This window comes from Protopterus annectens, chromosome 3.part1 (genome assembly GCF_019279795.1).
Source record: "Protopterus annectens isolate FY-2018-M chromosome 3.part1, PAN1.0, whole genome shotgun sequence".
Taxonomy (NCBI): Eukaryota; Metazoa; Chordata; order Ceratodontiformes; family Protopteridae; genus Protopterus; species Protopterus annectens.
In genome coordinates, this window is record NC_056732.1 from 1,438,334,823 (window position 1) to 1,438,348,374 (window position 13,552).

The following is a 13,552-nucleotide window of genomic DNA, read 5'->3' on the forward strand; positions in this document are numbered from 1 at the left end:
AGCAACAAATTTTAAACTGGTCATATATTTTGCAGATTTTTTAAGACTATAGCATTTCACTTTAGTTTATCAATATAGTAATTAATAAGAAGGTATGCAAAACTCATTTTACTTTATTCCTAGCTGATGAAAACAATGGAGTGTGACCTTTTCTTGTGTGTGACCCAGTACTTTTCATGACTTACTGCTTGCATAGCATTCATGTTGTATGATACATGTACAGCTTTGATGACGTTTTTTAGCTCAATGTGGTATTTTCTCAGTCTCATTATCATTTTAATCAGATGATAGTCTAAACCCAGAAACGCACAAGTCCATCATGATTGAAACCATGACCCATTTTTTTCATTGTGCAAAGTTTCAGGTTCACTATTCTCTACATATTCTCCACAAGCGCTGTTACATGTTCCTGTCATCTCTGGCTTACGCATGCGCAGTACATCAGAACTGCCGCAGAATACCAGACAGCTGCGGAAGGGCAGCAAGGAGGCATTATACAATGCCATTATTTAAGAAAAGTAATTATTTTTTTTCTTAAATAATGTCATTGTATAATAGCAATAACCCATGTCTGGGTGTGTGTAATGCTGGATTTACCCACGGTTGTCTTTAATTGGCCACTTGGGCTTCGCCCTCATGACCAAACCACACCAACCGTGGGTAAATCCAGCATTACCCACACCCAGGCGTGGGTTATTGCTATATTGTTATATAATAAGGTACAGCAGAGATTGAATATGTCTATTTACATTGTGACATCTCTGAGAATCATAGAGGAGGCAGGTAAAGAGCAGCCAGGAATACTGCAACTACAGCAAGTATTAATAATAATAATAATAATAAAATAATAATTATTATTGTTTTGTTGTTATTATTATGGTTGTTGTTGTAATTGTTGTGTTGAAGGAAAAAGTTAGAGCAATGGAAAAAAAAGGGTAGACTACAATGATGGAAGACAGTTAAGATGGTCACCAAATACTCTACAAATTAAAAAAAAGCTTTACAGCATTGCTGTTTGTTGTGTTCAATGTTAAAAACTTAAGGATTTGAATGCACCTAGTAAATATGAAACATTGTTACTGTTAAGGTGACTTTCTTTAACTCTGAAAAATATTATTTGTAAACTCTAACATCCTCCAAGTTAAACAAAAACAGTGAAATTTGTCTTGTTGTGTGTAGGGATAAACAGCAGTTAATCATTGGAGAAGACAACCAGCTGACACTCATAGTAACTGCACTTAATGAAAAGGAGGGAGCCTATGAAGCTGAGCTGCATGTCACAATCCCACCAGAAGTTGACTACATTGGGACAGAACGCAACAATGAGGTAAATGAAGTATGAGTTGTCTTCCAAGTTTCAGGGTAAGATTTAACCATGGATGTATGCTAGTTTGTAAAAGTCTAAGTACATATGGAAACCTTGCTGGTAATTTAACTGAGAATTAGGGAAAACAACTTTCTAAGTCCACTACGAAAATGAAAGGATAAAACTGGAATGGTAACTTAGTTACATCTATTCTCTGAGATTCCATAATTGTGACTCTCTGAAATTGCTGGTCTTTCAAGTCTGTCCAAGTTTTCTTAGATGGGCTTTCACTTACCCGTCCGCTCATACCCCTGCAATATTTTTTCTTTTCTTTTTTGACAGTAACCCCTTTAGTGGATTATACAGTGCTGCTGTTTCAGTCAATACAATCAGTCATCCTTCTTCATCTGCACATCTTCTCATTGCTTCTGAGCAACGTGTTCATCCAGCTGGTGGGCCCGTCTCTCCTTACCTCTAATGTACATATGCCCAAATTTCTGGGCCTCTGCTCACACCTCATCCCCTCTATAACTGCTGCCATATTTTAGTAAGTCTGCATTGCTTGATTTCAACCAGCCTTACTTCCCTTTGACAGTATAGCCTCCTGCACAGTACACATACCTTATACATGGCCATACCACTGCTCTCAACCTTGAGTAGATGACCGCCCATCAGCTATGCAGTCCACTCCTTGGACTGTATACCCCAGAGAGGTCTAGTGCCAGTCTTCTCATACTTCATAGCTCAATTCAGCTTGTGATTTTTGTTTTAATTTGATTATACCTCTGCTGTTATTGGTTGCCCGTCCCCCACTGTAACCACCTATCTTTGCAACTGGGTGACTATTCATTCACTGTTAACCTAAAAACCATCAAGGGGAAACTAGTGATAGCACGTAAAATACAAGCCATCGAAACAATAATATGCTAACAAAGATGAAATCACAGGAGCAAATCAAAATAAAAAGTGGATTTATCCAATTCATAAACACACTTGGATAAGTGCTCTTAGACTTCCTCAGAACCAAATGTAATTAAAGTAAACCCTCCGATGTTCATCGAGTTACACTGCTCTAGTCATTACACTTGGGTTATCCTGCCATCAGGCAGTCCCGCAGTCGGCCTGAGTTCCAAAGTCTTGGTCCGGCGTCGGTTGCTGTCGCCTCCTCCCTGACGTCAGTGCGACAGGGGTATATAAGATGCAGCCGACACCATTTTCTTCAGTCTTTCTTGCCATGCGGTGCCCGAAGCAGAAGCAGTTCGCAAGTGCTGGTCGGCCGACTCCTGAGATTTTCATTCCGAATCCAGAACCGAAGTCTTCTAAAAAAGCTAAGTACCCCATTGGGGAAACTTTTTCTTGCCTCAGACCGATGTCAGTAAACGTTAATAACTGTATTTCTTGTGGGAAGCAAATACCTCATAAGGATTTCCACTCCTATTGTATTCCATGCGTAGGCCCTGACCACGATGTCACTGGTTGTTGGTTTTGTGCTAGGTTTAACAAGCGCACTATTAAACATCGGTTTGATTATGCCCAACATTATTTTGGTAGAAAATTCAATTACACCATGCCATCGGAAATTCCGACGACCGCAATGCATAAAAAGCACAAGGACAAGGACAGGCATCCGAGGCCCAAAATGGACGATGAGGCCTCTTTTAGGCCAGTCACCGGTTCTCCGGTATTCAGCGAGGCACCTACAAAGCTCCTCACAACCACTTCTACAGAACCACAGACCGCCTCCGACTCCCACGTGGAGCTGGCTGGGCCTTCGGATGCACTAGGCCTTCAGTTTACCGATCCTAAACCTACAGATGAAACCGAAGTAACTGAGCAATCCACAGCTACAGAGGGTGTTTTTAGACCTACCCAGTTAACTATTAAACCCTCTGTTAAGTCTAAACCCACCTTAAAGGCTAAAAAACAGACACAACTCTCTCCAGGACAGGCTTCCATGCCTAAGAAACAAATGCTAAAAATGGCCGAGGACCTAATCACCCTGATCAGAGGGTCCCATCCCCCTCCTGATAAAAGGCCCAGGCAGGATGAAGATTATGAATCTTCTGACCAGGTGTCCATCTCCTCTGACTCTTCCTCGGACCTAGGATATTCTTTACCCCCTTATGAGGATTCTGATGCTGAGGAATCAATTCCATCAGCCTCTCCACCTGAGGATTACTCCTTTGGGGAGACCTTACATACCATGAGAGAGCATTTCCATTGGGAAGGCCAGGATTACTCAGAATCCAAGAAAATACTCAGAGACTTCCTTTTATTGCCCCAACACAGACCCCTTGCTATCCCTTCAGTTTTAGACATTGTGGATGATTTGTACACTGAATCCAGTTTGAACCCTGACTCCTTACCCCCAGCCCCAGTTAAACCTGATAGATATTACAGAGTCCCTGACTCTCACAAATTTCGGTACAAAAGCCCTGTTGCTGACCCTGAAACTATTTCTCAGGGACCCAAAGGGATTAAGGCCTCAACAGCAAAAAACCCAGTTCCCTCTGACAGAGATTCCAGAGCATTAGACAGATGGGGAAAGAAGGTATATACGTCAGCTATTTTAGCAATGAGAGCCTTGAATTGCCAGTTTCACATGTTAAAATATCAGCAATTTTGGATGTCTCAGTTGAAACAAAAGATACTTCCAGATTCAGATCCTCCTAACTTAAAAGAAATGCAGGATTTATTGCATGCAGCTGAACAAGTAGGAAAACATACTTTGCAATGTGGGTTTGAGTCCTTAGAGGCCTCCTGTAGAGCAGCAGTTACAGGCTCTGTCATTAGAAGGCATGCTTGGTTAAAAGAACATACGTTACCAGATCATGTTAGGGTCAAACTATTGGATGCACCTTTGCAACAGGATGTGCTGTTTGGAGTTAAGGCAGAGGCGGTACTAAAGAAGATGGAGGATAAGGCAAAATCTATGCAAATAGTGAAAGATTTCTTACAGGTTCAGCCTCCTTGTTTTAGCAGAAATTGGCCAACAAAGAATTGGTCCTTTCCAGTCACAGACAGACCTCAAAGGGGCAGATACAGACGTCCAAGATGTAGAGGTCAGACGCAAGGCCCTTACAGGCCTCGACAATGGGGCACACCAGGCCAAAGAGAAGGGGAAGACAGGCCTCAACCTTATAAAAAACAGCCTCAATGACTTTCCACTACAGCTGCCAAACAGCTCTCTCTTGGCAGCCCCCTTAGGAGGAAAACTGGCACTTTTCTATCACAACTGGCATTGCATCACCAAAGACAAATGGGTTCTCAACATTGTATCTCAATGTTACAGGTTCCACTTCCACACCTTTCCAAGGCTAAAAGGAATGCCAAATCTGCCACCAAGTCAATGAGCAGAGGCTCAAGAACAGATTACAGCACTCATGGACATGAGAGCTATTCAAAAGGTCCCACCACAGGAACAAGGACAAGGATTTTACTCCTGGTTCCCAGAAAGGACAAAGCCTGGAGACCCATTCTGGACCTTTTTACACTAAACACTTACCTGGATGTTCCGAAATTCAAAATGTTGACACTACAACAGCTTCTTCCCATGCTGGGCAAGAAAGCTTGGCTCGTGACTTTGGACCTCAAAGAGGCATACCTGCATGTCCCTATCAGACAAAATTGCAGGAGATACCTCAAATTTCTAGCTGGTTCAATGCACTATCAATTCTCTGCACTGCCCTTTTGGCTTATCTACTGCGCCCAGGGTCTTTACAAAGTGCCTGGCACCAGTAATTGCATTTTGCAGGCAAAAAGGAATTCAAATTTATCCATACTTGGACAACTGCCTGATTCAAGCAGAGAGCAAGGACATTCTTCTAAAGCATCTGGCATACGTAAAAAAGTTATTAAGTTGCCTGGGGTACAAAGTAAACGAAAAGAAATCAAAACTAGTGCCCTCACAACAGATAATATTCCTGGGTGCCAGCTTGAACACAACGGCCCAGATGGCTTATCTCACGCCAGACAAGCAAGGACAACTGACTCAATATTTTCAATTAATGGCAACAAAGACCCAACTCCCTGCAAGAAAAATTCTGCAGGCCTTGGGCTACATGGCGTCTTGCATACTACTAATTCCATATGCCAGACTGCATATGAGGAAACTACAATGATACCTAAAGAGTGTATGGCCTCAACATTGTCAAAGTTTGGAAACAGTTATACCACTAATTCCTTGCCTACAACAGGAGTTTCGATGGTGGGCACAAGCTTGTCACCTCAACAAGGGACAGCCTTTCACTCAACCCACAGCCAGGCAAACACTGACAACAGATGCATCGGATTATGCCTGGGGAGCACACATGGCAGGAAAATGTATCCAGGGCGAGTGGCCCACAGAGCAAAGACATCTCCACATCAATCAAAAAGAGATGCTAGCTGTACAAAATGTTATTATAGCTTTCAAGGATCTACTGCATCCAGGACAATTACTATTAAAGACAGACAACACCACAGTTATGTGGTACATAATCGAGCAAGGGGGTACACACTCCTACCCCCTCTGCAAACAAGCCATGACCTTGTGGAACACAGCTCTAAACTACCAAGTTCATCTGCAAGTACAATTCCTGCCAGGAGAGAAAAACACACTGGCAGACTACCTAAGCAGAAACATTATGGACCCACATGAATGGGAACTGAACCCACAAATATTCAGAATGTTAACACAAAAATGGTGGAGCCCGGACATAGATCTGTTTGCTACCCCAAAGAACTGCCAATTACAGAAATTCTGCACAAGGATGGAAAGTGGATGCCCTCTCATTCAGCTGGAAAAAAACTACAAGTATACGCTTTCCCCCCTTTACCTCTCCTTCCAAAGGTACTCATAAAAGCCAGGCAGGAAGAGCCAAAAATGATATTGATTGCACCAGACTGGCCATGCCAGCACTGGTACCCAATCTTAAAGAACTTGACACAAGAACCACACTGGATTTTACCACAAATTCCAGTTACTGACTCAGCACAACAATCAGATACTTCACAGCCAGCTAAAGACCTTAAATCTAGCTACATGGAAAATTCCTTAGTCAAGCAAGCAATGCCTCTCTCCAAAGCTGTTATGGATGTCATTCTGGAGGCCAGAAGGCCTAGCACCAGGAAAGCATACTCTTACAAATGGAAGAGATTCTGTGCCTGGAACCAAGCGCACAGCCTTGACCCACTAGTCCCAAACATTCCTCAGATACTGCAATACCTAACTGAGATGCTGGACAAGGGCCTCTCTTTTTCATCCATCAAGATCCATGCCTCAGCTATCTCTGCTCATTACAACACGGATCCACCAATTTTTTCTAATCCTTTGCTCAAACAATACCTCAGAGGGGCTAAAAACATAAGACCGCCCCGTACAGCACCAACACCTACTTGGGACCTAAATTTTGTTTTGGAAAAATTAACTTTATCTCCTTTTGAGCCAGCTAACACAGCAGAATTAAAATACATCTCTTGGAAAACTGCTCTGCTACTGGCAATAACATCAGCATGAAGAGTTTCAGAATTACAGGCACCAATGGCAGTGGAACCTTTCTTCATCTTCCACCAGGACAGGGTGTCTTTAAGAACCAACCCTACGTTTATGCCAAAGGTGGTATCAAGTGTGGCTCTAAATCAAACTATTCACTTGCCAACTTTTTATCCAAAACCACAGAACAAAGGGGAGAGACTACTACATTCCTTAGACATTCACAGACAGCTATGCTTCTACTTGGACAAAGCCAAAGCTTTCAGAAAATCTGAGCAATTATTGGTAGCATACGCTGCAGGAGCACAGGGAAAAGCCATTTCAAAGCAGACTATTTCAAAATGGATAGGACACTGTATATGTTTCTGCTATACCCACCATGGGAAACCTGTACCTAGCAGCATTAGATATCACTCCACCAGGGCAACAGCCACTTCAACTGCCTAACTCAGAGGAGTACCTACCAAGGACATTTTGGAAGCAGCAACATGGAGTTCTGTGCATACCTTCACCAAACACTGCCATTTGCCTTTATACTCCAAATCCAGAGCTGGCTTCACCACTGCTGTACTGCAGGGCCTTATAGCCACTCCTAATGCCTTATAGATCCAGCCTCCCTACCTCAGCTTTGGGATTCGACCCAAGTGTAATGACTGCAGCAGTGTAACATGATGAAGATAGTACAGTTTTGTACCTACCGTAAATGTAGATGTTCGAGTGTAAACACTGCTGCAGTCCAGGTTACCCTCCCTCCTTCCCCTCTTACTTTCTGGCACTTACCTAGGGCATATACCCTTTATTACCTATGGGGAGTATTTGCTGGTAACTAAAAAGGGTTGTTTGCTTTTCTTTTGTATTTTTTACTAGCAATTTGTATTGCCTACCTATTTGGAGGCACCTGACATCTGGGGCAAGAAAAACTGAAGAAAATGGCGTCGGCTGCATCTTATATACTCCTGTCACACTGACGTCAGGGAGGAGGTGACAGCAACTGACACTGGACCAAGACTTTGGAACTCAAGCCAACTGCGGGACCGCCTGACGGCAGGATAACCTAAGTGTAATGACTGCAGCAGTGTTTACACTCGAACATCTACATTTATGGTAGGTACTAAACTGTACTTTTTATATTACGCCTTCCAGTCATGTGACCAATTATATCACCAACTGCATATGTAAAATATGTTAAAAGTATGAGATAGTGGTACAGAGGGGATCAGGGAATATGCCCTTTTCCCCACTGTAAAGCAGTGTCGTAACTGGTATATATGAGTAACAAGGAGGTGCAGGGGGGATTGACACCTGAAAAAAATATTTTGTTCTTGTGTGTTTCAATCCTTTGTAGCTCGATGTCTAGTGTATTCAACCTTTAGGTGTCAATCACAATGAGATCAACTGGTTGGTCTTTCAATATAAGGTTATAATTCCATATATATATATGTATCTACATTTTATTATGTATCTATAGTTTATTGATATGTGTATGTATGTATATATATATATATATATATATATATATATATATATATATATATATATGTTACTGCTATGTATTGCCATTGTTTTTATTGTCATTGTTATTGCTATTGCTATATCTGTATATATAGCAATAGCACTGAAACTGAAACTGGTACACCTTGTTTGCTGTAGCATAGACTAGATCCAGGCCTGCTGAATCTAGCTTTGTTTGTATAACTTGAGCACTAATCCAGGCATTCTTTAAAATATTTAATTGTATTTATTACTGCTTGGTAGTAACTTGATTAAAGTGTAGCTATCATTCTAAGTCTTTTGGATTAAGCACTTGGGCTTCAGACCAGTTGTTTTACATTAGGAAGGTTTGTGGCCTGCACTGTGGTGGCAGGACAGGTAGCTTACATCCTTCTAAGTTGGGAACTGCTGATTGAGGGCTCAGTGTCTGTTATTCTAAAAGTGTATTAATTATGGTTTAAGCACTTGGGCTTCAGGCCAGTTATTTTACATTAAGAGGGTTCGTGATCTGCACTCTTCTGGGAGGAGAGGCTGGACTCTGCCCTTCTGAGCTGGGAATTTCTGGTTAAAGGCTTATAGTGCCTGCATATTTGAACTGCTTCTTACTGAAATTGGTACACCTTGTTTGCTGTAGCATAGACTAGATCCGGGCCTGCTGAATCTAGCTTTGTTTGTATAACTTGAGCACTAATCCAGGCATTCTTTAAAGTATTCAATTGTATTTATTACTGCTTGGTAGTAACTTGATTAAAGTGTAGCTATCATTCTAAGTCTTTTGGATTAAGCACTTGGGCTTCAGACCAGTTGTTTTACATTAGGAAGGTTTGTGGCCTGCACTGTGGTGGCAGGACAGGTAGCTTACATCCTTCTAAGTTGGGAACTGCTGATTGAGGGCTCAGTGTCTGTTATTCTAAAAGTGTATTAGTTCTGGTTTAAGCACTTGGGCTTCAGGCCAGTTATTTTACATTAAGAAGGTTCGTGGTCTGCACTCTTGTGGGAGGAGAGGCTGGACTCTGCCCTTCTGAGCTGGGAATTTCTGGTTAAAGGCTTATAGTGCCTGCATATTTGAACTGTTTCTTACTGAAATTGGTACACCTTGTTTGCTGTAGCATAGACTAGATCCAGGCCTGTTGAATCTAGCTTTGTTTGTATGCTTGTTGTTTGTTTGCTTGTTATTTCCCTGAAACGCTAATTCCACCTAAAACGTGTCTTTTCAGCACTTCTGTGGATCCCTAGTGATATCTGCATTGCTTACTGTACTTATTTCCTTGTTTCACTTGAATGAAAGTTACTGTTTGTCATTTTTGCATTTAAGTTACCTGTAGCACATTGCATTTAAGTTACCTGGCACTTGCTCACTAAAGCAATTATATAAGTCAGCACTAAAAAATTAAAAGCACTACACCCTCACAAACTCCCCTTGAGTACCTTGTTCCCCATTGGCCCTTTTTTTCAATTACAAAGGAATTCCCAATACTATTCTAGCATGTCCAAAGGTCAGTTGTCAATCTCCTCTCTGGTCCAGCTGGTGAATCTGGGAATCTTGAGGTAATGTTACAACTGCCTCATGTTCACAGACAACCCTCTCCTCCTCCTCCCAACAAATTCCAACACATGTGAGAGATGCAACCATTTAGCCAAACTGGAGGCTAAGCTCTCTCAACTCAGTACTGGCGTAACCAGTCAGGAGGAAAAGGAAACCACACTCACTACAATTCCAGTCTCATATAGACCTACCATGACAGCAAACCAAACACATAAACACACAAAAACATACTCAGAGGCTCTAAATAAAAATCTGCCTAAGCAGCAGAGACCTCCAAAGCAGACACCCAAGCAATCGCTACCCCAAAACAAAACACGTGCAACACATAGCTCACAAAGCCAGTGTGCCAAACAGTCACAGCCCTTAAGGCTAAACAACACACCTGATACACTTGTAATAGGTGACTCTATCGTCAGGCACACTGACGACCCACTCACCAGGCTGAACAAGGAGAAGGTCACGGTGAGCTGCCTGTCGGGCGCTAGGATCCGCCACATAACACAAGCACTCAGGTCACTCCAAGGCAAGTACAAATATGACTCAGTCATTGTCCATGCTGGTGTGAATGACCTGAGACGTACCTCCCTGGACTACATGAAAAGAGACATAGAGGAGCTCTCTGAGCATGTAGCCCAGGCCGGTATGACCCTGACCTTGAGTAGCATCTTACCCTCACCAAGAATGATGCCACAATATGAAGACAAGATGATCAATTTCATTCAAAAGGGATCCAATGCCTGTCAGCCTGGGATGACATGCTCGACAAGCCACGATGCTTCGCTAGGGATGGCTTGCACCTATCACCCCTGGGCTTTTGGATATTGGCAAAGGCTCTTGCTCTCCCCATAGTGCCTTTTTTAGGCAAGGCTCAAAAGACAAACCCACCTCCATAGGTACCACAACGGATAAGAAACTATGAGTAATGCTACTCAACGCCAGAAGTCTAAACCTCAAGATGTATGCACAAAAAAATCATCTTAGCATGGAGAACATCAATATCTGTGCAGTAACAGAAACCTGGTTCAAGGCTCCTGAGAGCACCCCAGCACTACCAGGTTATATCTCATACCATGATTTTCGGCCCCAAAACTTGGACCGAACCACAAAAGGAGGGGGAGTATCAATATTCATCAAAGATACCCACACCTCCAGGTTGGTGGCACAGCACGAAGCATCAGAGACTATCCATGCGCAACTAACAGTGGGTAAAACTGCCTTCCAGTTTATAGCCTGCTACAGACCACCCTCCCAAACCCAGGAACTCCACTCGGCCTTCCTGAGAACACTGGAAAATATGAAGGTCTCTCCAAACACCATTATATTGGGCGACTTCAACTACCCAAACATAGACTGGGAGCATTACTCTAGCTCCAACACCCTAGCCCAAAGGTTCCTAGAATTTATAAACTCAAATGCTATGGAACAACTTGTTACCACTCCCACAAGAGGGAAAACATACTGGACCTGATCATCACCAACATGGGGACTCTATGCTCCAGACCAGAAGTGTATCCCTCACTGGTAAGATCAGACCATAAACTAATCTCACTGGATATTCACATCCTGACCCCACCCCTGCCCAGAAAACCACAGTGAAAAACTTCTCTAAAGCAAATTTCACACTCCTCAAAACCGAGGTGGAATCCTTCAAAGCCCCCAGGCCTGTGGAAAATATGGCCCAGACCGCAGAATCCTTTATAAATGCATTCTATGAACACCTTCAGGAGTGCATGGATCATGCAATTCCAAATAAAACCAAGACCCAATCCTCCAAAGGCAGATGTCCTGTCTGGTGGACCCCAGCCATAAACAAACTATACAATAGAAAGAGGAAGCTACTACATGATAGAGCAAAATCCAAAAAAGGGACGGCATCTCTGATCAGTATTAGCAAAAAACTACGGGCACTCATAAAATCATCTAAGGAAAGCATCGAGAGAAAAATTGCACAGGACACTAAGGATAATCACAAGGCTTTCTTTAGTTATGTTAGGAACCTGGGTGGGAATTCCCAGATATGCTCAGAATTAGTCCAAAATGACAAAAAATACACCAAACCCACAGACATTGCCAACATCCTAGCTGACCGGTTCAGTGCAAACTCCCCCCCCCACCAAAAGGGCAAATATCTTTCCCAGCAGAGTGCTGCCCCCCCTGACATCTCAGATGCTCAGGTAAGAGCTGCCCTCTCCAAAGCAAAAAACACAGCATCAATGGGACCAGATGGTGTCCCGGGCTGCATCCTACATGAACTCCAAGAAGAGCTAAACGCAAACATAAAACTACTGTTCAATCTCAGCCTTACTACAGGATATGTACCCAAAGAGTGGCATACAGCAATGGTGGTCCCTCTCCACAAAGGTGGGGACTCAACAGATCCTGGAAACTATCACCCCATAAGCCTGACTGGCTTGGTCTGCAAAGCTATGGAAAGGATCATCATGGACCTTATAAATGAAGATATTGGGGACCTACAGACACTGGATCCTACCCAGTTTGGCTTTGTTAAGAGCAGATCCTGTCTCTTAAACCTGTTTTTTTTTTCTTTGAAACAGTCACCAAGTCCATTGATGAGGGGAAGGTGGTCCACACAGCCTACCTGGACCTCGCAAAAGCCTTCGATACAATACCCCACTTGGGCATTATAGATAAGCTCACCAGCTTAAATATAAACCCCTATGTCACTAGATGGGTTGCAAACGGGCTCAAGGACAGAACCCACATGGTTAGAATTGCTGGAGCCATGTCAGACAAGGCTAAGTCCTGGGACCTCTCTTGTTCAGTATATATTTCTCAGAGGTACAGGCCAACACGGAAGGACTGTAGCTGACCAAGTTCGCAGATGACTGCAAACTGGGTGCCATAATCGACTCTCCAGCCGACACAAGCATCCTCCAAAAGGGCCTCATAGAAACAGACAACTGGTACCAGAGCCATGGCCTCAAGCTAAACGCCAAAAAGTGTATAGTCATCCCCTTTGGCAAAAACAATGTGCCCACAAATTACCACATAAGTGGTAATCCATTAAGTACGGAAGAAGTAATTAGGGACCTGGGGACCCAAGTTGATAGCAATCTCTCATTTGACAACCACGTGGCCAAAGTGGTTAGAAAAACATTTTATATAGCCCACCTAATCATGAAGGGATTCACATCTAGATCAGGGGAGGTCATCGTGCCTCTTTACTCATCCCTCATCAGGCCCATAATTGAGTACAATGCCCCTTTTGGGATGTACCTTACCAGACACCTGCAGCAACTGGAAAGACCCCAAAAGCACCTCATCAAGAGGATCAAAGGGCTCAAACAGATGCCATATGCTGCCTGGTTAAAGAAACTCTAGTTCTACTCAGTGGCATACCGCCTGCTCAGAGGCAATCTGTGCCTGACGTATAAAGCCATGTCCAACCCAGAATTAATGGACATGCTGCACCTCAGAAAATCCAAATCCCATAGAGCTATGTGCTCGAGAGACTTGAACCTTAGCACTGAAATAAATCGGACATGCTGGAGGGACAGATTCATAAACCAGAGGCTCCCTTCACTCTGGAATAAAATCCCAGTCAAGGTTAGGCACAGTCCCTCATTGACACTCTTCAAGAGGAATCTTGATGAGTGGATGGGAGATCGTAGGTTTACCCTGGGTATCACTTCTGTGTCACTGTTAGACAGAGGCACAATATACTAACCTCAAAAACGGGCATAGCAAAATTAATTTAAAATGGGTGGCGAAAGCT

The 13,552-nt window shown here is 43.1% G+C and overlaps 1 protein-coding gene across 1 annotated transcript in view; it reads left to right on the top strand.

Moving 5' to 3' along the window:
• The window catches only part of ITGA8 (integrin subunit alpha 8), a 1,841,490-nt gene that overhangs the window by 1,303,091 nt on the left and 524,847 nt on the right, over nucleotides 1-13,552 (top strand). Inside the window, exon 20 of the mRNA XM_044067504.1 lies at nucleotides 1,180-1,327. Coding sequence (XP_043923439.1) covers nucleotides 1,180-1,327 — 148 coding nt within the window. The remainder of the gene's footprint in view (nucleotides 1-1,179; nucleotides 1,328-13,552) is intronic.